Source organism: Populus alba, chromosome 10 (assembly GCF_005239225.2).
Source record: "Populus alba chromosome 10, ASM523922v2, whole genome shotgun sequence".
Classification (NCBI taxonomy): domain Eukaryota; kingdom Viridiplantae; phylum Streptophyta; class Magnoliopsida; order Malpighiales; family Salicaceae; genus Populus; species Populus alba.
This window is the reverse complement of record NC_133293.1, coordinates 19,297,130-19,322,318: the sequence shown is the minus strand read 5'-3', so window position 1 is coordinate 19,322,318 and position 25,189 is coordinate 19,297,130. Positions and strand designations below refer to the sequence as shown.

Below are 25,189 nucleotides of genomic sequence, written 5' to 3'. Positions count from 1 at the left end.
CAAGAACAATTTTTTTATATTAAATTTACATACAGATCTATATGTCAGTAAATAAGTATAAAAAAAGCATGGCGTATGTTTGTATGGAAATTTTATATTAAATCTCTGTTTGCATGGCATTGCTTGTAAATATATTACGTAAATGATTAACCAACGGTGATTGGTTCAAGAGATTCAACGCTTGCTATTTTTAAATAAAATTTTACGTTCAAGCCTTATATACAAGGCACATCATAATTTAGAGAATTTTATTTCCTAGTAGACTAATTCAATGAATTTTCGAATACCGGTATGAATATATATATATATATTACATGCATATTATTATTAATATTAGAGATGATGATCGTGACAAACTAGTATTTCTTTTTTATTTTTTTGCCCTAAAAAATAGGCGAGAGGGCATTTGAAATGGAATGGGCCACGGTGCACTTGCTATGGGAGCATGATGATGTGTTTTATGATACTGCCATCCTTAGAGCCAAAGGCTACCAAAAGCTTTGACCATCCATCACAATTGCTCCTCTTTGAATTCCAATGGAAGAAGGGAAAGGTCATGAGTTTTATTACGATGCCGCCATCCTTGGAGCCAGAGGATACTAGAAGTGTTGACCAGGTAACCCACGGGAGGAGAAGAAGGAAAGGGAAAGTAAATTACTCACAGGATAGGCATGATTATGGTTCGCTAATTACACCATGTATAGTTCGTTGATCTCTTTCGTTGATGTTTTTTATTTTTTCCATACTAATCTTGATATAGTAATTAGTGAGACATCATTATAAAATTCATGGTGGGTAATGATGTTTTAAATTCATGGTAGATTTAAAAGAAATTGTATGTTTTCACTGTTCACTGCCCCATAAAATATTATTTATTTTATTTTATTTTTATTTCAATTCTATTCAATTTGTTGATAATTGAATTTTATTACTTCTTTCGGTTTAATTCGTATGTGGTTTGGTGGCTAAATTCTTTTTTCTTTTAATTTTATTTTTATCTTTTAACATTTGATTTTTAGAGATTAATCTTCATGATTTGTTTCAATTTGTTTTTTTATGGGGTTGTTCAAGTCTCGTGACCAAGGTTATGAATTTAGTGAGTTAATTCTAGTTGGCTTGTTTTTTTTTTTTTAAAAAAAAAAATTATCATTTAACATTTCATTGATTGTAATTATTCTTTCTGGTTTGTTTTTATTTACTTTTCATGAGGTTATCTCGATCTCATGAATCAAGTCATGAGTTTGATGAGCTAACTCAGGTCTTCTTTTAGTCTTGTTTTTAAATTGATTATTTTTTCAATTTTATTTATCAATATTGAGTTGATTGAAAATTGTGCTTCATAATTTGTTTCGTTTTGCTTTTTATGCGATTACCTCAACCTTGTGATCCAGGTCGCAAGTTTGTTAAGTTAGCTAAGATTGACTTGAGTTGTTTTTTTGTTCTTTCCATGAAATTATTATAGTGTAATGACTCGTGTCATGATTTTGATAAATTAACATGAATTGACTATAATTATTTATTTGTGTAATTTTTTTAATTGATTTTTTTTAATTTCATTATTTAATCTTATTTGATTGAAAATTGAGTTTCATAATTTATTTTGATTTGCTTTGTATGATAATATCTCTACCTGAGTTGCGAATTTGATAGGTTAAGCCAAATTCCATCTAACATGTTGTTATTTTAATATTAAAAAAAATTACCTTGAATTGTTTTTGTCAAATTATATTTTCATTGATCATCTTATTTATATATAAACTTGCTAAATTGTTTGAATCACATCGAATTAACCCTATACAATTAAAAAAATTACTAGAAAAAACACTAACACCTAAATAATTTTTTCATGTTGGAAAAATTTAACCATAACCACAAGATTGCTCTGGACAATAATTCAGTGATAAACTATACAAGTACTCACGAATTCCAAAACATCACATCAACAGTTATTATTATTTATTATTCTTAAAATCAAATCAATCACCTAAGAAAAATACTATTCATCCTAAAATATTCACCATGAATAATTTTTCAAATATCATCAGTTATTAGAAATGAAAAGAGGCATGAGCTGTGGCTGTGGCTGGCCGCTGAGTTTGGTTTTGTTATATTGTGGGGAAAAAAAAGAAGAAAAAGAAGAAGAAGAAGAGGTAAAAGAGTAGGAAGAAATGTTAATGGCTGTCTTCTCTCTCTTTCGAAATCAAATCACTAGTCAAATGAAGAAACAGAGTCACAACTGAAAACAAAAAAGAAAAAAAAGAAGACTGTTTCTTTCCGCCCTCCTTCTCTGCCATTCACTTTCCCTCCATGTCCTGTTGCCTCCTCAGTCTCCTCCCCTCCTCACAAATCTACATGTCTTCACCTTCATATCTCACACTGTAAGTCTCAAATCTAATCTCTCCCTTTTTTTCTCTCCCTTTCTATTTGTGTGGTTTTGCATTCAAGTAAGTGAAAAAACACTAGATTTTATTTTTCTGGTTTTTATTTTGGTTTTAATCCTTGTTTTCTGAGCATACAACCCGGGCTTGCAAATTTAAACTGGGTGTTTTTTTGTTTCGAATTCGTGGGTTTTCTCTAGTTTTAAGTTCAAATCTTTGATTATTGTTATCTTGTTTGTGTTATCTTTTTGTTATCGACTGGGTAGTTTGATGCTGATTTGCTGTTAATTATTTGTCTGCAGTAACACTGTGTAACAGGACTCACACAGTTTGATCTAGTTAACCCTACCATGTTTTCTCTTCAATTGAAGTAGAAAGTAATAGCAAGAGATAAAAGAAAGACGGGATAAATTAAGGATTCCTTGGATTTTCTGGGTTTGGTTTCAAATCCTAGGTCTCTAAAACCTTCTGTTGAAGTATTGAGCGGGCATGGTGGACAAAGAAGACGCCTCTAATAATCCTCTGGCTCCATGCCAGCTTCCGTCTGCTGGTGGGTCCCGCAAGATGTTCTGGCGTTCTGTGTCCTGGTCCTCTTCCAGGACTGCCTCACAAAACCCTGGAACAGAAGAGATAGATCGTGTTATAGATCCGAACGGGAATCCTGATGGTAATAACAGCGGTAATGGGCAAAACCGGAGGTATCCTGTTCCGTTAACCCCACGGTCCCAACAAAACAGTAAAGCACGGTCTTGCTTGCCACCTTTGCAGCCGTTGTCGATTGCTCGGAGAAGTGTAGACGAGTGGCCAAAAGCTAGTTCTGATGATCTGGGAGAGTGGCCACAACCGCCCACACCTAGTGGGAACAAGAGTGGTGAAAGGTTGAAACTTGATTTGTCCTCGATTCAAAGGAACCCGGATAGGAATGTTGGGTTGGTGAAGAAGGATAGAATTGCTTTATTTGGTAAGGAATGCTCAAAAGTTGCTGAACATGTGTATCTTGGTGGGGATGCTGTTGCTAGAGAGAGGGAAATTTTGAAGCAGAATGGGATTACCCATGTGTTAAATTGTGTGGGTTTTGTTTGTCCAGAGTATTTCAAGGCTGATTTTGTGTATAGGACTCTGTGGTTGCAGGATAGTCCATCAGAGGATATAACAAGTATTCTATATGATGTTTTCGATTATTTTGAAGATGTTAGGGAACAGGGTGGGAGGGTTTTTGTTCATTGTTGCCAAGGGGTTTCACGGTCCACTTCATTGGTGATAGCGTATCGTATGTGGAGAGAGGGTCAGAGTTTTGATGATGCATTTCAATATGTGAAGGCAGCGAGAGGGATTGCAGATCCCAATATGGGCTTTGCTTGCCAGTTATTACAGTGCCAAAAGAGGGTTCATGCTTTCCCTCTTAGCCCTAGTTCTCTTTTGAGGATGTATAGAATCGCTCCACACTCACCCTATGACCCTTTGCATCTTGTCCCAAGGATGCTGAATGATCCTTCACTATCTGCTCTGGATTCCAGAGGTGCCTTTATTGTTCATATACCTTCTTCAATATATGTCTGGATCGGTAAAAATTGTGAGGCTATCATGGAAAGGGATGCGAGAGGGGCGGTTTGCCAGATTGTTAGGTACGAAAGAGCTCTAGGACCAATAATAGTGGTTAAAGAAGGTGAAGAACCAGCTTACTTTTGGGATGCTTTCTCTTATTATTTACCTTTGATGGATAAATCTGCTAATGGAGGAGATAGTGGGGAATCCAGAACTAAGATTTTCCCTGGCGAGAGGAAAGTGGATGCATATAATGTTGATTTTGAGATTTTCCAAAAAGCCATCAAGGGGGGTTTTGTGCCTCCATTTGCGACATCAGAGAAGGAACATGAAACCCATCTTCCTGCTAGAGAAAGCAGTTGGAGTGTGCTAAGGCGGAAGTTTGCCCCTGGTGACATGAAGGAGTTTGTCTCAGCACCGAAGATATTCCTTTCCAGGGTCTATTCAGACTCTATGATGATAGTGCACTCACCGTCACCTTCTTCATCATCGCCATCATCATCTTCATCCTCTTCACCTCTGTATCTCTCTCCAGACTCTATCTCTTCTGATTCGAGCTCTAGCTCAAAGTACTTTTCAGAATCCTCGCAAGATTCTCCTTCAGCAGCATCATGTTCTCTTCCAGTATCGTCAACCTTGTCTAATTTATCTAACTTGTCTCTCACATCTAATTCTTCTTCCCAACCATTATCGAACACTCCTAGATTTCATGGTGTCAGCATGTCCCGGCAATGTTCGCTGGCAGCTTCCTCACCGTCCAAAAAATACTCAATTTCACTTGCCGAGCGCAGAGGTAGCTTGTCCAAGTCTTTGAAGCTGCCAACAGTGACTGATAAAACAAGGGTGAGCAATACACCTCCAAGTTCTCTTGGCAGCCATGAAGAGGGTGCCAGGATAAACGAGAAAACCTTCTCTTGGTGTGATTCAGATAGTTTAGACATTGTTTTTGAGTCCAAGGATAATGTTAAAGAAGGTAGACATTCAATTCAACAGTGCATGCCAGACATATCTCTGGATAGAGTAGCTAGTTCTGACTTACAGCACAGTGAAGCCTCCATTGTAAATAATTTTGATGCACTGGGTAAAAATTGCCATGTCGAAGAAGGCTCAGGTTGTTCCATGTTGAATGGGATGGAGGAAAGTGTTGCTCTAAGTCATAACATAATGCAACCTTTGGTATGCCGCTGGCCCAGTTTAGAAAGGATTGCAGCATTGGGTACCGGTGATTTGGATCCTAAATCAGCCTTTGCCATTTTAGTGCCATCCAGAGTTATAGGCAGATGTGAGACTAGGATTCTATACTTTTGGGTAGGAAAATCTTTTTCTGATGAGAAAGGCCTGATTCAGTTAGATAGCGGCAGACTATTAGCAGATTCTGAACATATTGACTGGAGTCAAGCTGGTCATCGTGTTCTAACTCAAATGCATCTTCCGAAGGACATCACCGTTAAGGTATGAACTTATATTTTGAACCTCAGAAGCAGCGTTACCTTTTGTTTGCAACTTTTGCAATGCCCTCATGTTTACTCTTTAGGTGCGTATTTGCATCAAGATTCTCAAGTAAAATAGAATTGCTATTAAACTAAATCTTTTGTTCACAATCATCTTTCCTTTTTATCTTCTGTGGTTAGTATAATCACTTGAAATTAGGTCACAACACGAAAGTTGGTGATTAATATATGCAAGGGAAAGAACATATCAGTAGTTCTAAGTATCCTATTGAGAAGCTAAAGTTGTTTAAATCTTTGTCACTAGGACTGAGAATGTGACGCAACCAAAGAATCTCATACAATTAGATCCTTTCTTTCGTTCACTTTCCCTTCTCTCGTGCCATTGGGGCTTATCCTATATTTTTTGTGTGCCTTGATGGTGCCTTTCCTGAACTAATTCAATTATTTCCTATAAAGAGCTAGTAAATATTTGGATGTGGACACATTTGAGCAATAAGAGTGTAAGGCTGTGCTGATTTACTAGTCAAAAAGTTTTACTTTTTTTATGAAACTTGGTTAGGAAGAACAAATGGAAATTTGTGTGGAATGCTTTCAAGTTCATGGGAAAATCTCAACGAAATATTGATCTCCTTTCCCTTTGGTGGATACTTCTATTGAAGCTTCTTGTCTTTACCTTAGCATCACCCACTTTTATGTTAATTGTGTTATCGCTGTTACTCAAGTTGGTGGTTGTTACTGTTTCTGCAACTCCCATTTTTTTTCATTCTCTTTTCCTCTGCCAACCATTGCTAGCATTCCTAACCATGCATTGGGGCCAAAATTTATTATTTATTTATCTTCTTGTATCCGAGAGAGTAGAACCATGCTTATAGTTTTGCATCATAATTGCTTGTTATTGACAGGTGGTCAAAGAAGATGAAGAACCAGCAGAATTTCTTGCATTGTTGAGTGCATTGTAACAACACTGGAAAATGGAGGGTTCTGTAATTCTGAAGTTTAAACCTTCTTCCAATTTCTTCAGCTGCGCTAATTTTCAACACAAGTATTTAGGCATTAAAAACAATTCTCGCAGCAAAACCAGTGAGGTAATTAATGACCTTCTGTGAACTCAAAACTAGCAAGTATCTATGAGTTATTAAGTTTTATGTGGTTCTGCGCCAGGGATGTAGCTTTTAGGAGGCCTTTTCTGCCACACTGCAGACTGTTAGCTAATTTGTGGCCTTTTGTGACATCCAGTTGAAATAAGAACTGTGGGTGTTATGCGAGGCACAAGAGTCCCTTGTTTGCTTATGATGTGGTGTTTTGATCTGATATGTGTATGTCTAGCCTGGGCATTTTCTTTTGTTGTTGGGGGGGGGGGGGGCTGCCAGTGTCAGGGAAATTCCTTTTCTGGTTTTCTCTTGCACTTATTGGAAACTCAAAATTTTGGGCAAATTAAGTTTGTTGCTTTGCTCATTGTTTAACAGCTAAACATACGTTTGCTTTTAGTGTTGATCATTGTGGAGTTTGCTTCAGTTTTGATCATTGCTAATTATACAGAGAGGATGCCTTTGATGTTGTAAACAGCAGTGAATTAAAGCAACACATTAACAGTTAACTCCCACGTGGATACTTTAGAGAACCTTATGACGCTTAGGATAAATAAAAATTTGCAGAATGGCTCAACAGCAGTCTGAGCCATTTCTTCAATTCCTCTTTTCTCCTAGTGAAGATGGTAGTGGAATGTGGAATGCAAGTGTGTCCACCACTAGGTCCTCCGGTAGAGAACTTGTGGAGTCCCAAAGTTGCTTGCAAATGGGATCAACAATTCTGCTGCAAGTGGAGGAAAATATTAGAATCCTAAACTTGAGCACACTGTACCTGAATCTGCATATTTTTGTTTTATGAGAAACGATCCAAGTTTCCTCTCTTTTCCTTCCTAGTCATTGTTTTCTCATACTGTTTGCAGGTGGCTGCTTTCTAAGCTTCTTTGTGGCTATTCTTCTGGTTGTACAGTGCTGAAACACCCCATAACAGAATCATTTTGTCCGTCAATTGAATGTTCTTGTAAATTCAAATATTACCAGAAACAAATTCCTGAAGGCTTTTTCAGGCAAAATATATACTTTGAAATTTCTCTTCTGAGGTTAATTTACTTTCCTACATGGATTTTTTTTTTGTTTAGATGGTAAGATATGATTTGTCCATTCTTATTATGCTTGTTGAAATTAATTTTGATTGAGCTTCCTGGGGTGCCGGTTGTTAAAACTAGTCAGCCTTCCTTCACACCGACTGCCGGCACTCGGATCGGGTGAGCAGACGTATCTCATCCAGGCATATGGAATAGAGGTTATGCAGGGTAAGTTGCTTGGAGGAGTAGCAATCGTGGCCTTGATCAAACCTCATATTGCTTTTGCATTTGCTTTGATAAATTAGTGGTGTTGACCTGGTGCCGTTTCGATTAGGAAATGCTGTTCTGATGAAAACTCTGTGGATAAGATAAGCAACCAAATAATTAAGCCATTGTCTTTGTAGTTATCTGATCATTTGTCAACAAAACTTGTGATATTAATCTTGTGCAAGCTGATAAAGGCCCATGATGAAGGTTCTGTTTGTTTTCCTGATGGATTGATAGGGACTTTCATCTCATTTGTTCATTTAGCCGTCTTCTTTGCCATTACCCTTGGAGCTCGCAGAAAATCACCCGAACCAGTTCTCGTTAATATCATCAGGAAAAAACAGAGAAAAAACAGAGAAATGAGAAGAAATACGAGGTTAACTCAGACAGGTCATAGTTTTTGCTGCGAAGGTCCATGTTTTGGACATGTGATGTGGCCTTTTTGATAGATAAAATGGACAAAAATCCAAAAATTGAAGGATGTTTCAGTCCGCAAAGTTGAATAAGATGAAACTCGACTCTGAGTTTTTCAATTATGAGAAGGCACACAGTATATTTACAGAAAGTACGAGGCACCATCAAGCATCGTCAACTTACAAAAAATTAAAAATTAAAAGAGCTCAGCTACTTCCCGTGTATTGTCACAGAAACTAAGAGGCACTGTCAAGCATCGTCAAATGTTTACATTTTTATTTATTTTATAAAAAATTAACCCAGCACACAGCATAACGCGGGTCACTTCTCTGGAACGATACTATTATCAAGTGGAATGTGTCTCTGTAGCAATAAACAAGAGATAAATGATGGATCCCTAGTGCCGATTCCCGCCTGTCTTGAAGTGGTATGGTATCATGATCATCACTACATGTTTGCAGATTCATACGGGCATGTCTTTTTTTTTTTTGTACTGAAGAGGCAGATGCATACCTACCCACATGGAATTTCATGCTATGATTCACGTCTATTCATATTTTGGAGTGGTTATATAGTTGCAGGTCGAGCAGGTAAAGGGTTTTAAGAATGAGAAAATAATTTTCGATGGATACAAGAAACCGTTAGCAAGTTTTGATGGATAGAAAAATTATAATAAAAGTGTTTTAAGAAGAATTAATATGGAAATGAGAAATAAAAGTCAAGAAAGAACCATGTTAAAAATTATTGGTGTAAACCTCGGTTAAAAATCAGAAATGTTATCATGAAGTTATAGCAAATCTGTAAATGAAACAAATAATAATAAGAAGAAAATATTTTCAAAGAATTATTAAAATAACTTATATAATTTTAGCAATGATTGAATAAAAAAATTTAGATTTTAATGTAAAATCATCTATTGAATAGTTTTATGCTATTGAATATAATTTTAAATTCGATTTTTGGATTGGACTAGAATTTCATGATGAACCTCCTAACACATTGCTCTATTTTGGATTAAATTTTTAGGGTAATCTAAGTTTTGAAAGGCCATTTAAGAATATTAACAGTCATATAAAAAATAACATGCAGGCTCATCAATAGTTTTTTATAAATAAACTGGAAAAATTTAAAATTTAGCTTTTCTTCTTTCTCTTTAAACCCACCAAAAAGAGAGGCTAGTGCTGAAAAGGAATAGAAGATAAAAAAACTGCGGGCTGAATGGAGAGTTTGTTGTATCTGAAGTCGTCGTTGATCAAGAATTTTGGAGTTGTGAAACTTAACTCTGTGTATGATGGTCTTGGTGTTTGGAGCATGGTAGTTGTAATGTTTTCATACTGAGGAGAAACAAAGATTTAAGGCCATATAAATAAGAGAGTAAGTATTGAACGTATCTATCTTAAGAATTAAAGAGAAAATCAAGTGAGGAAAAGAGAGCAGAAAGAGAAAACTCATGACATTAAAAGAAAAGAAAAAAAGAAGCCAAAAAATTTGAATGGTCAACATTTAGAATTTGTACCATTACTAGGTAAGATGTTATACACTTGATTATACAGGTTTAATTAAAGATTAACAAATTTTATATAAAAATTTTTAAATTTTGAATCAATACTTTTAAAGGTTAAATTGAAAAAAAGTTCTTAAGATGAAATATAATGTAAATGATTTGAAATAAAGCTTAATTAAAAAAGAAAAAAGTGAGAGATAATTCTTAAAAGTTCAAGAGCAAGAAATGGCCATCCTAAACAAATGATAGCTGCTCGCCACATATTTAGGCCCCGTTTGTTTGTTGGAAAAGTAGTTTTTTTTTTTTAAAAGTGAATTTCAGGAAAGTGAATTATTTTTTGATGTTTGATAATGTAATGGAAAATAAGTTGGAAAATACTTTTCAATGTTTAGTTATATCATGAAAAATGAGCTAGAAAATAACTTATTAATATTTTATTTTTCTCAAGTTTATTAAAATAATGAGGAACAAATCTTACAAATTAAAAAGTTGAATGAGAATGAAATTGAAAAAAAAATAATTTCATAAATTATCTCAAATAAAATAAATAATAATCAAAATAATAGAAATAAAATCTAAAAAATAAAAAAATAAAAGATGAAGAAATTAAAATAATAATAATTAACATTTCATAAATTATTTCAAATAAAATAAGTAACAATCAAAAGAATGAGGACCAAATTTGATAGATAAAAAATTTCAATAAAAAATGATAAGGAAAAAGCAAATAACAATTATAAAAATAAGAAACAAAGTTAATATAAAAATTAAATTTTAAGAGATGAAATTGAAAAATAAATACTCAAAACAAAATATATATAGCAATTAAAAGTTTGAGGACTAGATTTAATATAATCAACAAATAATATGAAATTTCTAAATTTTTCACAATTTTCAGAAAATGTTTTCCGTTCAAATTTTTCAGGAAAATACTTTTCTGAAAATCAAGCCAATTTTTTTTTTTTACTGGAAAGCGTTTTCTGTTGATCAATTTTACTAATAGCAAAATAAATACATAAAAATTTAAAAAATAATTTCTTAAAAATCACTTTTCAGAAAACAAATATAACAGCTTCTGCCATGTTCAAGCGCCGTCCATAAAAAAAGTTAATGGCCACCGGTTGGATGTAACCATAAGAAACAAACACTTTAGGACTAGAAAAAAAAGGTCCCTCCTTTATGACATCTCCTTCCTTACTATTGGTAAGCATATTATAAATGGTTGGGTCATGCCCAATGCTACTTTACAAGTTAATTTCCTTTTTCTCAAATTACTGTAAAAAAATATCTATTTTGGTACACAGGAAAACCTTGCAAACCCATGAAAAGTAAATAGAATATGAATGTTATAATTTTGCTTCACAATATGTTTTTTTTTTTTTTAAATAGTCAGACTAAGATATATTTTCTTGCTTAAAGAGATAAAAAAAATAATTAAATTGTTTTTATAATAAATTAGATTGTTTTGAAAAAATAAATGAATGAAATTAAATAATGCAATAGCAAAAAATTAAAGGGCGAAAATAAACCAATTAATCTATTTACATAACAACAGTGTTGTGTCCGAAACCATAATTTAAAAACATGTTCCTGCACCATACTTAGCATTGAAGTCTTCCTTCGGTGCATGCTTAGCCTTGAAGTCTTCCTGGCGCTTCCATTAAATCCTCATGCACTGAAGCCTCCTGATAGAATCTTTTCCTCTCTATATATTGATACCTTCGCTTTCAAGTCGTCAACAAAAACAAAACGAACTTGCTAGTGATCATCAAAGCAGCTAAACATGGCAGCCTCCAAAATGAGCTTGAAGCTTCTTATTGATTCAAAACACAACAGAGTCGTCTTTGCTGAAGCAGGGAAAGAATTTGTAGATTTCCTCCTTAGCCTGCTTGCTTTGCCTGTGGGTACCATCATTCGGCTCCTCACAAAATCAACCATGATTGGCTGCATAGCAAATCTTTACGGGAGCATTGAAAAGCTGGATGAATCGTACATGCAGCCTAACCAAAACAAGGATTCCATTTTGAATCCAACTATAACAACCCAGGTCACCAATCCAAGTTTCTTGCTTCCTGACACTAAAAAGCCTGAAAACCGGAAGTTATACTATTGCTCAAGCCATCCAGGGTACGTGTCAGATATTCACAACTCTGTTTGTAGTCATTGCTATGGTAGTCGTTATATATGAGTAAAAAGAAGTTTGTTGCTACGAATGTCTCCGCCTCCACAGATACACCAGCTAGTGATCAGGCCGGAGGTTACGTGAAGGGCCTGGTCACCTACATGGTGACAGATGATTTGTCAGTGTCTCCAATGTCAATGGTGTCCGTTGTTGGTCTGCTAAACAAGATCGAAATCAAGGATTTTAGTGTGCTCGAGGAGAAGGTTGTTGAATTTGGGATCGATGAGGTACACTGTTTTTTTAATTTTATTCTGTCTTGGATTGTTCAGTTTTAACACGGTAGCTAACGATAGTTTATACTACGTCTATGCTGCTTTCCTTGTCCCTTTTTCTTTTATACATTTCAGGGTCTTGAATTGCTGAAAGCTTCTCTTTTGTCAAAGGATGCTCTCTCTGCTGTTTTCCTTCCAAAGCTGCACTAAGGACTGAGATGGTGCGCTAGTATCAAATTAGAAAAAAAAAGGAGTTGAGAAATGCTACATTTATTTGTCTGGGCTTTTTTTAATGTCAAAATTCTAATTATAAATCAGAAATTGTTAATCCAAAGGAAAGATAGCAGAGACTGATTCCTTTTATGTCGAAGGTGTGGCGACTGCTTACTTCTAGTTTGCTTTTTTTTACACTGCTAATTGTTTTGATCTTTATGGTTTTCCACGAATTTAGTGATTTTTATGTGTTACATAATTAACGAATGCCTTGTATCGAAAGCAATTGACGATTCCAAAATCTGTCGCAAAAGCAGATTCAAGACATCTTCATATGAGATACTAGAAAGAAACAAAAAACATGGCACGGGATTGAGGACAAATCTTTTCTATAGTTCGGTCTTAGCACCAGAAATCAAAGAGTAGATGCCTGTTCTCGAGGTAGAAAATGCCCCATTTATGCTTAATTCGATATTGTTTTGTTCTGCCTTGTGTCCCTTCGTTGTCCTCTTGCCAGAGAAGAGCTTGGCTGTCACATCTCCCTATAGTTTCAATGACCAAAAGAATCAGAAAAATCATCACTGTGCAATTAATGAATTCGTGGATATCCTTCCTACTTGCTTTGCCTCCTGAGAAATTCTACCTTGAATGGCTGCATTAATTGGAAATCTGAATGATTGAAACCTTTTTCCATGTAAAGTAGAACTTGCTGAAAATGTCAATTTCAAAGATGCTTTTAAATTGCTTCGCAATCTGCTAATTTTGATGCATTTTGCTGTAGAATGCGGAAAACTTCAAGGATGAAAATAAGTGGAAAAACCTGGCAACTTTTTCTACGAAATAAATGGAAGTAAAAACTAGACTCTTCGTGGAAAACAGATGCCCACAATTTCGAAACCCAAGCTTAGTTGTTTAGGCTCCGTTTGTTTGCAGGAAAGTAATTTTTTTTTGGAAAGTAAATTCTTGAAAAGTGAATTCCAGAAAAGTATTTTCCGATATTTGGCAGTGTTATGGAAAATGAACTGGAAAACACTTTCCAGTATTTGGTTGTGTTATGGAAAATAAACTGGAAAATAATTTATTGATGAATTAATTTTTTTCAAGTTTATCTAATATATATAAAATATTTAATCACTTACAATAAAAAAAAATGAAATCTAAAAAGTATTTATAATGATGATTTTTTTTTATTATATCCTATATTCATACATAGCTTATTAAATAATGAGGAACAAATCTTACAAATTAAAAAGTTGAATGAGAATGAAATTGAAAAAAAAAATTCATAAATTATCTCAAATAAAATAAATAATAATCAAAATAATAGAGATCAAATCTAAAATTTTTTAAAAAAATAAAAGATGAAGAAATTAAAATAATAATAATCAACATTTCATAAATTATTTCAAATAAAATAAGTAACAATCAAAAGAATGATGACCAAAATTTGATAGATAAATTTTTTTAATAAAAATATGATAAGGAAAAAGCAAATAGCAATTATAAAAATAAGGACCAAAGTTAATATAAAAATAAAATTTTAAGAGATGAAATTGAAAAATAAATATTCAAAATAAAATATATATACCAATCAAAAGTTTGAGGATTAAATTTAATATAATCAGCAAATAATGACATTTCTAAATTTTTCACAATTTCCGGAAAATGTTTTCCCCCTAAATTTTTCAGGAAAACACTTTCCTGAAAACCAAGCCAAATTTTTCTTTTACTGGAAAGTGTTTTCCATTAACCAGCTTTCCTACTGGCAAACAAACATAAGAAAGTTTGGAAAGTGATTTTCCGGAAACCACTTTCCGGAAAACAAACACAGCTAAATGGAAAACACTTTCCTGAAAACCAAGTCAAAATTTTCTTTGACTGAAATTGACCGGGAAGTATTTTCCGTTGACTAAAAAGTATTTTTCGTTGACCGGAAAATGTTTTTCGTTGACCAACTTTTCTATTGACAAACAAACACAAAAAAGTTTGGAAAATGGTTTCCCGGAAACTACTTTCCAGGAAACAAACATGGCCTTAATTAGATTTTATTATCATTTTATATTTCCAAATTTAGTCAGTATCATAATTTTATTTTACCAGTATCGTTCATCGCAGTTAATTAGTCAAATACTATAAAACTTAAATAACTAATAGCTGTTCGTGGGGAATCGAACAACGGCTTGCATGGATGAACAAAAATGTCTATCATGGGAAATCCAGAACTTTCTTGCATGGATTCGACCTTCTCATAAACTATTTGTCATCCCCGTGCAGTGAAAGCCTCCTGATAAATTTGAAGTTTTTATTATTATCGAGTAAAAAGTTATAAATTTGATTGTATAAGGTTAGGTAAAGCTGAACAAAGTTTATATAAAATTTTTAAATTTTAAATCAATGTTTTTAAATGTTAAATTGAAAAAAAAAGAGTAAAATTGCAATGATGTTGAAATGAAATATGATGTGAATGATTTGAAATAAAGCATAATTGAAAAGGAAAATTGAGTGATAATTCTTAAAAGTCAAGAAATGGCCATCCTAAACAAATGATAGATGCACGCCACGCGCTTAGCTTCTGCCATGTTCAGCACTGTCCATAAAAAAGGTTAATGGCCACCGTTGGATGTAGCCATAAGAAACAAACACTTTAGGACAAGAAAAAAAAGGTCCCTCCTTTATGACATCTCCTTCCTTACTATTGGTAAGCATATTATAATGGCGGGGTCATGCACAAAGCCACTTTACATGTTAATTTCCTTTTTCTCAAAATTACTGTAAAAAAACATCTATTTTGGTACGTACACAGAAAAGAAAAGAATATGCATGTTATAATTTTGTTTCACAATATGTTTTTTTTTTTAAAAAAAGAAAAATAGTCAGGCTAAGATATATTTTCCTTAGTATGCGACGCCAACAAAATTGGTGTAGGGTCAACAAAATTGGTGTTGGGTGAGCAAAAAAATTAACCTGTAACCTATTTTTCTTAGTTAGATTATGAACTTATTTTTTTTTAGTGAGCAACATCATTTTTTCATAGATCAACATCGAGTTCTGTTAAAAAAACTAAGAAAAAATACATGTAAAAACCACGTGATTTGCTTGCTTAAAGAGTAAAAAATAATTAAATTGTTTTTATAATTAATAAATTACATTGTTTTGAAAAAATAAATGAATGAAATTAAATAATGCAATGACAAAAAATTAAAGGACGAAAATAAACCCAACAAATTCCACGTCTCATTAGCATCGACTTGACAAGAAGTTCTTATCACTTTAACCAATTAGCCTATTTACATAACAACAGTGTTGTGTCCGAAACCATAATTTAAAAACATGTTCCTGTATCATACTTAGCATTGAAACCTTCCAGGTGCTTCCATAAAATCCTCTTGCACTGAAGCCTCCTGATAGAGTCTTTTCCTCTCTATTTATTGAAACCTTAATTTGCTTTCAAGTCGTCAACAAAAACAAAACCAGCTTGTTAGTGATCATTAAAGTAGCTAACAATGGCAGCCTCCAAAATGAGCTTGAAGCTTCTTATTGATTCAAAACACAACAGAGTCGTCTTTGCGGAAGCAGGGAAAGACTTTGTGGATTTCCTCCTTAGCCTGCTTGCTTTGCCTCTGGGTACCGTCATTCGGCTCCTCACAAAATCAACAACGATTGGCTGCATATCAAGTCTTTATGGGAGCCTTGAAAAGCTGGATGAATCGTACCTGCAGCCTAACCAAAACAAGGATTCCATTTTGAAACCAACTATAGCAACCCAGGTCACCAATCGAAATTTCTTGCTTCCTGACACTAGAAAGCCTGAAAACCGGAAGTTATACTATTGCTCAAGCCATCCAGGGTACGTGTCAGATATTAAGAACTCTGTTTGTAGTCATTGCAGAATATCACAAGGCTTTGGCTTTGGTGCTCGTTCTAGTTCTTGTGCTTCTTCTAGTTATATTTTTAGTTCTAGTTCTAGTTCTAGTTCTAGTTCTAGTTCTAGTGCTTGTTCTTGTTCTATGAGTCAAGAAGTCAAGTTTGTTGGTACGAATGTCTCCGCCTCCACAGATACACCAGCTAGTGATCAGGCCGGAGGTTACGTGAAGGGCCTGGTCACTTACATGGTGACAGATGATTTGTCAGTGTCTCCATTGTCAATGGTGTCCGTTGTTGGTCTGCTAAACAAGATCGAAATCAAGGATTTTAGTCTGCTTGAGGAGAAGGTTGTTGAATTTGGGATCAAGGAGGTACTGCTTGTTTTGAACTCTGTCTTGTATTGTTCATTGTAGTTTTTTTTGTTGTCTAACGATAGTTTATACAACGTCTATGTGGCTTTCTCTGTGCCCGTTGTTCTTTTTCTAAATTTCAGGGTCTTGAATTGTTGAAAGCTTCTCTTTTGTCGAAGGGTGCTCTCACTGCTGCTTTCCTTCCAAAGCTGAATTAAGGACAGAGATGACGAGCCAGTATCGAATTAGAAAAAAAGGAGTTGATGCGCGTTCTTCAATTTCTAAATTTACTATGTCTGTGAGGAAGTAATTAGAAAATAAGTTGGAGAACTTTAATTTTGTTCTTGGAATGAAATCGTGATCATCATATTGCAGTTGAATATGCTTGACTTCTTTATCCTTTCATTTTCGCTTTATTTTGATTGTTGAGAAATGTACATTTATTTTTCTGGGATTTTTTTAATGTAAAAATTCTAATTATAAATCAGAAATTGTTAATCCAAAGGAAAGATAGCAGAGACTGATTCCTTTTATGTCGAAGGTGTGGCGACTGCTTACTTCTGGTTTGCTTTTTTTTTACACTGCTAATTGTTTTGATCTTTATGTTTTTCCACAAATTTAGTGATTTTTATGTGTTTCATAATTAACGAATGCCTTGTATCAAAAGCAATTGACGATTCCAAAATCTGTCGCAAAAGCAGATTCAAGACATCTTCATATGAGATACTATAAAGAAAGAAAAAAAAACATGGCATGGGATTGAGGACAAATCTTTTCTATGGTTCGGTCTTAGCACCAGGAATCAAAGAGTAGATGCCTGTTCTCGAGGTTGAAAATGCCCCATTTATGCTTAATTCGATATTGTTTTGTTCTGCCTTGTGTCCCTTCTTTGTCCTCTTGCCAGAGAAGAGCTTGACTGTGACATCTCTCTATAGTTTCAATGACCAAAAGAATCAGAAAAATCATCACTGTGCAATTAATGAATTCGTGGATATCCTTCCTACTTGCTTTGCCTCCTGAGAAATTCTACCTTGAATGGCTGCATTAATTGGAAATCTGAATGATTGAAACCTTTTTCCATGTAAAGTAGAACTTGCTGAAAATGTCAATTTCAAAGATGCTTTTAAATTGCTTCGTAATCTGCTAATTTTGATGCATTTTGCTGTAGAATGCGGAAAACTTCAAGGATGAAAATAAGTGGAAAAACCTGGTAGCTTTTTCTACGAAATAAATGGAAGTAAAAACTAGACTCTTCGTGGAAAACAGATGCCCACAATTTCGAAACCCAAGCTTAGTGGCTTAATTAGACTTTATTATCATTTCATATTTCCAAATTTAGTCAGTATCATAATTTTATTTTACCAGTATCGTTCATCGCAGTTAATTAGTCAAATACTATAAAACTTAAATAACTAATAGCTGTTCGTGGGGAATCGAACAACGGCTTGCATGGATGAACTAAAATGTCTCTCATGGGAAATCCAGAACTTTCTTGCATGGATTCAACCTTCTCATAAACTATTTCTCAACCCCGTGCAGTGAAAGCCTCCTGATAGAATCGTTTCCTCTATATATACTTTGATGATAACTTTGTATTCTAGTGGTCAATAAATCTAAAGCCAACTTGGTAGCCATGGCACCCTCCGAAATGAGCTTGAAGCTTCTTATTGATGCAAGCAAAGCAAAACGTTGTCGTGAAAAGATGTTGTATTATTTTAGACTAATAAGTAATTAAGGATGTTTAGTTTATCATAACAACAACACACAAAACATAAAAGAATGTTCAAGGTAAGTTTCATTGAGCTCTCATCCATTATAAAACAATTAATGGCAAGCGTGAAGCAAACCTTCCCTTCAACCGTATTTCATCTTCCCCTTGAATTAGTCTCCATCTGGCAAGCAGCATGCGTATACACACACAGCTCTAAAATGAGCTTGAAGGTTCTTATTGATTCAAAACACAACAAAGTCGTCTTTGCTGAAGCAGGGAAAGACTTTGTAGATTTCCTCCTTAACCTGCTTGCTCTGCCTTTGGGTACTGTCATTCAGCTCCTCACAAAATCAACCATGATTGGCTGCATAGCAAGTCTTTACGGGAGTCTTGAAAAGCTGGATGAATCGTACCTGCAGCCTAACCAGAACTGGGATTCCATTTTAAAACCCATTATAATAGCCCGGGTCACCAATCCAAATTTCTTGCTTCCTGACACTAAAAAGCCTGAAAACCGGAAGTTATACTATTGCACAAGCCATCCAGGATACGTGTCAGATATTCAAAACTCTATTTGTAGTACCGTCATTGCAGATCACAAGGCTATGGTACTCGTTATCTGAGTCAAGAAGTGAAGTTTGTTGGGACGAATGATTCCACTTCCACAGATACACCAACTAGTGATCTGGCCGGAGGTTACATGAAGGGCCTGGTCACTTACATGGTGACAGATGATTTGTCATTGTCGCCAATGTCAATGGTGTCCGTCGTTGGTCTGCTAAACAAGATCGAAATCAAGGATTTTAGTGTGCTCGAGTAGAAGGTTGTTGAATTTGGGATCAATGAGGTAATGACTTTTCAACTCTGCATTTTATTGTTCGTTTTAAACTAGTGGCTTTAATTATTGTTTAACCATAGTTTATACTATGTGGCTTTCCTTGGTCCTTGTTCTTTTATGTTTAACAAGTCGAGATGTTTTAGCGTCCATGCAAGACCTTTATTAGTTATATATATATATATATATATATATATATATATATATATATATATATATATATATATATATATGGCTCATGAAGTTTTGTATTAACTTTGCAAACACGGTCCGCAAAAAAAAATTATGTAAAAAGATGTTCAAAATCTTGCTTCAAAACAAATTTTTGCCTAATCAAGCTATTTTAAGCATTTTTGACTTTGATATTGTGTACATTAAAGGAGATTCAAATTCCATTTCTGATTTCTTAACTCGAGAATTCCTTCAAAATAAGTCTTAATGCCTCCGAAAGCCAAGGCCAAAGACAAGGGGAAAGCCCCTCAAACCCAACCTACAAAAAAAGCATTATATTTGTGTTGAGTAAGGATAGTTGGTTCAATGGTTATGGAAATGTTTGGAGCAGTGGATGTTTTTGGAGTTTGCCATATAAGTTTGTTGATGGTAAGAGGTTCCTCAGTTTTGATAGTAAAATCTGTTTTGAAAATATCATATTTAGATTTTTGATAAATCTGGGTTTGAGAAATTTTTAGGATTTTCCAATCATCAATGTTTTTTGTAAAATCTTCAATAGTTATTTCTTCACTTTGTACAATTCTTCTACTGTTAGAAGATTCAGAGGTGGAGGAAGCTGAAATAGAAGTAGTCCTGTGAAAAATATATTGTTGTGCATACTGGAACGAAAGCAAATACAAGTAAAAAACACAAACAAGCAGATTTACGTGGTTCTCTAAAAACCGGGTACGTTTACAGAGACAATAAATTGTATATTATGGGAGAAATAATACAAAAACTTAACTCAACCCAGTATAATCCCCACAAAACCCAATGTTTCACTCTTCACACACTCTCTCAAATCTGCATTTTTCACCCTCACACATGTTGCTCTACACTTGCACTCAGTGGCGAAGCCACAATGGGGATTAAGGGGGCAATTGCCCCCTTAATTTTTTTTTTTTTATATATATATATAAATCAAGGGGGCAAGAATTTTAATATAATAACTTAACAAGTTTAATTTTTTTATTAGTTACTAATTGATCCAAGCTTCTTTTTTTTTTTGAATTATTGTTCCTCCCTCTCTTCTTTTTATAAAATTTTTTCTTCAAATTCTAAACTATTAATTAGTTAAGTAAGTGTATGTTTTAGGTGAGTTTTTTTTTATTTTTTCTATTTATTCCATTGTCAAATTTTAGTTTTATTCCTTAATAATTAGTTATTAAAAATGTTAGAGTTTATTATAATTTATAGATTTGTTAAATTAATATGTACATGAATAAATATTATATGCATATGAATATGAATTGAAATGAGTTTTGATAAATTAATATGTATTTTATTATGAATTTCACATGAAAAATGATGGTGATCAACTTACTAGTAATTAAAAATGAAATACTCAAAAACTCAAAAAATTTGAGACACAATAAAAAAAATTAAAAAAATATATTAATATTTATATTTAACCCACTTGTATAAAACAAGAAGTCAACAAAGAATTGTTGCCAATAATTTCACTAGTCCTTGGAAGATTTAGAAATAGATAAATGAAAGTTTAATTGTATATGTTTAGAAAAATGATAGGTGAATAGTGTCGTAGACATGAATAGTAACCGTATACACGAATAACTTTTGTGTATTAACAACACCAACCAAGAAAGCTCTGATACCACTATTAGGATACTGGCATGTAAACCTGACAAGACAAAAGGTAAAAGACAAGATAAAATGAGAAATTAGACACACAAGAATTTACGTGGTTCACCTAATTTGGCTACGTTCACGGGCAAGTATAGAAGAATTTTACTAAGTAATGTGGGAATTACAACATCTCTTTACTAGTAGGAAAACAACTAAAATCTTTCTATTACTAAGAAAAAATACCTTACTTATTATTTCATAAAAACCTCATAATTTTATGGGATTATTTTACCTCTCTGACTTTCCTTTTGCTCTCTCTTATTTCTTTATTGTAGTGTGCTTATAATCATTGCAAGAGACAAAGGGGAACCAATTGGTGCTGTAAGTGGCACCGAATTGGTGCCCAACATTGTTGACTTTGCCAACAATGTTTAGCTGGCTTCACAAGCCTACCGATTGAATCATTTCCTATATATATGGATATTGGATATTGATCATAACTTCGCATTCAAGTGGTCAAGAAACCTAAAGCCAACTTGTTAGCCATGTCAACCTCCAAAATGAGTTTGAAGCTTCTCATTGATGCAAAGCGCAACAAAGTCGTCTTTGCAGAAGCAGGGAAAGACTTTGTGGATTTCCTCCTTAGCCTGCTTGCTTTGCCTCTGGGTACCGTCATTCTGCTCCTCACAAAATCAACAACGATCGGCTGCATATCAAGTCTTTACGGGAGCTTTGAAAAGCTAGATGAATCGTACCTGCAGCCTAACCAAAACAAGGATTCCATTTTGAAACCAACTATAACAACCCAGGTCACCAATCCAAATTTCTTGCTTCCTGACACTAAAAAGCCTGAAAACCGGAAGTTATACTATTGCTCAAGCCATCCAGGGTACGTGTCAGATATTCAAAACTCTGTTTGCAGTTATTGCAGATCTGGTACTACTCGATATATGAATCAAGAAGTCAAGTTCGTTGGCACGAATGTCTCCGCCTCCACAGATACACCGGCTAGTGATCAGGCCGGAGGTTACGTGAGGGGCCTGGTCACTTACATGGTGACAGGTGATTTGTCCGTCTCTCCAATGTCAATGGTGTCCGGTGTTGGTCTGCTAAACAAGTTAGATATCAAGGATTTTGGTGTGCTTGAGGAGAAAGTTGTTGAACTTGGGATCAATGAGGTACTGCTTGTTTTGAACTGTGTCTTGTATTGTTCGTTGTAGTTTTTTCTTGTTGTCTAACGATAGTTTATACTACGTCTATGCTGCTTTCTGTGTCCCTTGTTCTTTTATAAATTTCAGGGTCTTGAATTGTTGAAAGCTTCTCTTTTGTCGAAGGATGCTCTCACTGCTTTTTTTTACACTGCTAATTGTTTTGATCTTTATGTTTTTCCACAAATTTAGTGATTTTTATGTGTTTCATAATTAACGAATGCCTTGTATCGAAAGCAATTGACGATTCCAGAATCTGTCGCAATAGCAGATTCAAGACATCTTCATATGAGATACTAGAAAGAAACAAAAAACATCGCACGGGATTGAGGACTGTGCAATTAATGAATTCGTGGATATCCTTCCTACTTGCTTTGCCTCTTGAGAAATTCTACCTTGAATGGGAGCGTTGAAACCTTTTTCCATGTAAAGTAGAACTTGCTGAAAATGTCAATTTCAAAGATGCTTTTAAATTGCTTCGTAATCTGCTAATTTTAATGCATTTTGCTGTAGAATGCGGAAAACTTCAAGGATGAAAATAAGTGGAAAAACCTGGTAACTTTTTCTACGAAATAAATGGAAGTAAAAACTACACTCTTCGTGGAAAACAGATGCCCACAATTTCGAAACCCAAGCTTAGTGGCTTAATTAGACTTTATTATCATTTCATATTTCCAAATTTAGTCAGTATCATAATTTTATTTTACCAGTATCGTTCATCGCAGTTAATTAGTCAAATACTATAAAACTTAAATAACTAATAGCTGTTCGTGGGGAATCGAACAACGGCATGCATGGATGAACAAAAATGTCTATCATGGGAAATCCAGAACTTTCTTGCATGGATTCGACCTTCTCATAAACTATTTCTCTACCCCGTGCAGTGAAAGCCTCCTGATAGAATCGTTTCCTCTATATATACTTTGATGATAACTTTGTATTCTAGTGGTCAATAAATCTAAAGCCAACTTGGTAGCCATGGCACCCTCTGAAATGAGCTTGAAGCTTCTTATTGATGCAAGCAAAGCAAAACGTTGTCGTGAAAAGATGTTGTATTGTTTTAGACTAATAAGTAATTAAGGATGTTTAGTTTATCATAACAACAACACACAAAACATAAAAGAATGTTCAAGGTAAGTTTCATTGAGCTCTCATCCATTATAAAACAATTAATGGCAAGCGTGAAGCAAACCTTCCCTTCAGCCGTATTTCATCTTCCCCTTGAATTAGTCTCCATCTGGCAAGCAGCATGCGTATACACACACAGCTCTAAAATGAGCTTGAAGGTTCTTATTGATTCAAAACACAACAAAGTCGTCTTTGCTGAAGCAGGGAAAGACTTTGTAGATTTCCTCCTTAACCTGCTTGCTTTGCCTTTGGGTACTGTCATTCAGCTCCTCACAAAATCAACCATGATTGGCTGCATAGCAAGTCTTTACGGGAGTCTTGAAAAGCTGGATGAATCGTACCTGCAGCCTAACCAGAACTAGGATTCCATTTTAAAACCCATTATAATAGCCCGGGTCACCAATCCAAATTTCTTGCTTCCTGACACTAAAAAGCCTGAAAACCGGAAGTTATACTATTGCACAAGCCATCCAGGATACGTGTCAGATATTCAAAACTCTATTTGTAGTACCGTCATTGCAGATCACAAGGCTATGGTACTCGTTATCTGAGTCAAGAAGTGAAGTTTGTTGGGACGAATGATTCCACCTCCACAGATACACCAACTAGTGATCAGGCCGGAGGTTACGTGAAGGGCCTGGTCACTTCCATGATGACAGATGATTTGTCAGTACTGTCTCCAATGTCAATGGTGTCCGTCGTTGGTCTGCTAAACAAGATCGAAATCAAGGATTTTAGTGTGCTCGAGTAGAAGGTTGTTGAATTTTGGATCAATGAGGTAATGACTTTTCAACTCTGCATTTTATTGTTCGTTTTAAACTAGTGGCTTTAATTATTGTTTAACGATAGTTTATACTATGTGGCTTTCCTTGGTCCTTGTTCTTTTATGTTTAACAATAGTCTAGATGTTTTAGCGTCCATGCAAGACCTTTATTAGTTTATATATATATATATATATATATATATATGAAGGAGATGATTGAACTCGAGATGTTCTCAAGAAATGGAAAATAGTAATTACAATTGAGCTATAGTTTATTGGCAAGAACATTATTAGTTGAGAGATCGAGCTTCGCAATATATGAATAAATTACATACCAAGCATGGTCAATCAGCAATGATCTGTAGTCCTGCTACAGATAGAGCTAAAGATCAGCACATTATAACCTATGAATTTCCTATTTTGCTACTTGGATTCTGCTGCTGGACTTGCAACAAGATCTGCTGACTAAAGGATCAGACTTTTTCCATGTAATATAGAACGAGATGAAAATGTCAATTTCAAAAATGCTTTTAAATTGCTTCATAATCTGCTGCCGCTGCCCATCCAGGGCTGGTCCGGGCTATGCAGAAAATGCAAAGCTGTTCATGGAAGCTTCCACTTTTAAGATAATTGCCGATATATGGATCAGAGTTTTGGTCTAGTTATTGGATGTTGACACAGATGTTTTCTCATTCCTGCTGTTTTTTTAAAAAAAAAATATTTTATACACACATGCAAAGAGAGTTTGGCTCTTTTATTTTTAATTTTTTTTTCTTGTTTTTGATTTTATTCTCTCTATGCAAAAAAAAAAAAAAAAAAAACAATGATGGTCGGGTTCGGTCTTGTTTGGTTTAGGACTTGCAAGTTTAGCTAGTAGTTTCTCAATAGTCAGAGAATACTATTGTGTTCCGTGATTTTTAATGCCTTTTGCTATATAATCCAGAAAACTTGAGGGATGGAAATGAGTGGAAAAACTAGGTAGCTTTTTCTATGAAATAAACGGAAGGAAAAACACAATACTCTTCCGGGACGTGGGGAATCCGAAACAATGGGACGCATACATGAACTTAATAAATGATCTTAATAAATTAATAGCGGATCGTGGGGAATCCACCAATGGGACGCATGCATGAACTTAATAAATGACTCTATCATGGGAAATCCAAAACTAGCATGCATGGAGCAGACCTTCTCTACAACTATTTCTCTTCCCCATGCAGTGAGGCCTACCGATTGAATCATTTCCTCTATATATGG

The 25,189-nt window shown here is 34.5% G+C and overlaps 2 protein-coding genes and 2 pseudogenes across 2 annotated transcripts; all 4 read left to right on the top strand.

The window, feature by feature from the left end:
- The first annotated feature begins 2,074 nt into the window (after positions 1–2,074).
- Positions 2,075–7,537, top strand: LOC118059879 (protein-tyrosine-phosphatase MKP1). Its single transcript, XM_035072875.2, has 4 exons — positions 2,075–2,378; positions 2,681–5,375; positions 6,277–6,459; positions 7,323–7,537. The coding sequence occupies exons 2-3, from the start codon at positions 2,868–2,870 to the stop codon at positions 6,331–6,333; spliced, it is 2,565 nt and encodes an 854-aa protein (XP_034928766.1). The 5' UTR covers positions 2,075–2,378; positions 2,681–2,867; the 3' UTR covers positions 6,334–6,459; positions 7,323–7,537.
- A 3,768-nt stretch (positions 7,538–11,305) lies between these two features.
- Positions 11,306–12,493, top strand: LOC118059878 (uncharacterized; annotated as a pseudogene).
- A 3,126-nt stretch (positions 12,494–15,619) lies between these two features.
- Positions 15,620–22,248, top strand: LOC118059776 (uncharacterized). Its single transcript, XM_073411936.1, has 8 exons — positions 15,620–16,511; positions 16,634–16,684; positions 17,659–17,700; positions 18,432–18,610; positions 18,796–19,017; positions 21,169–21,232; positions 21,334–22,011; positions 22,132–22,248. Exons 1-8 carry the CDS (start codon positions 15,780–15,782, stop codon positions 22,231–22,233), a joined length of 2,070 nt encoding a protein of 689 aa, XP_073268037.1. The 5' UTR covers positions 15,620–15,779; the 3' UTR covers positions 22,234–22,248.
- A 965-nt stretch (positions 22,249–23,213) lies between these two features.
- Positions 23,214–24,594, top strand: LOC140956038 (uncharacterized; annotated as a pseudogene).
- The last annotated feature ends 595 nt before the right edge of the window (positions 24,595–25,189 follow it).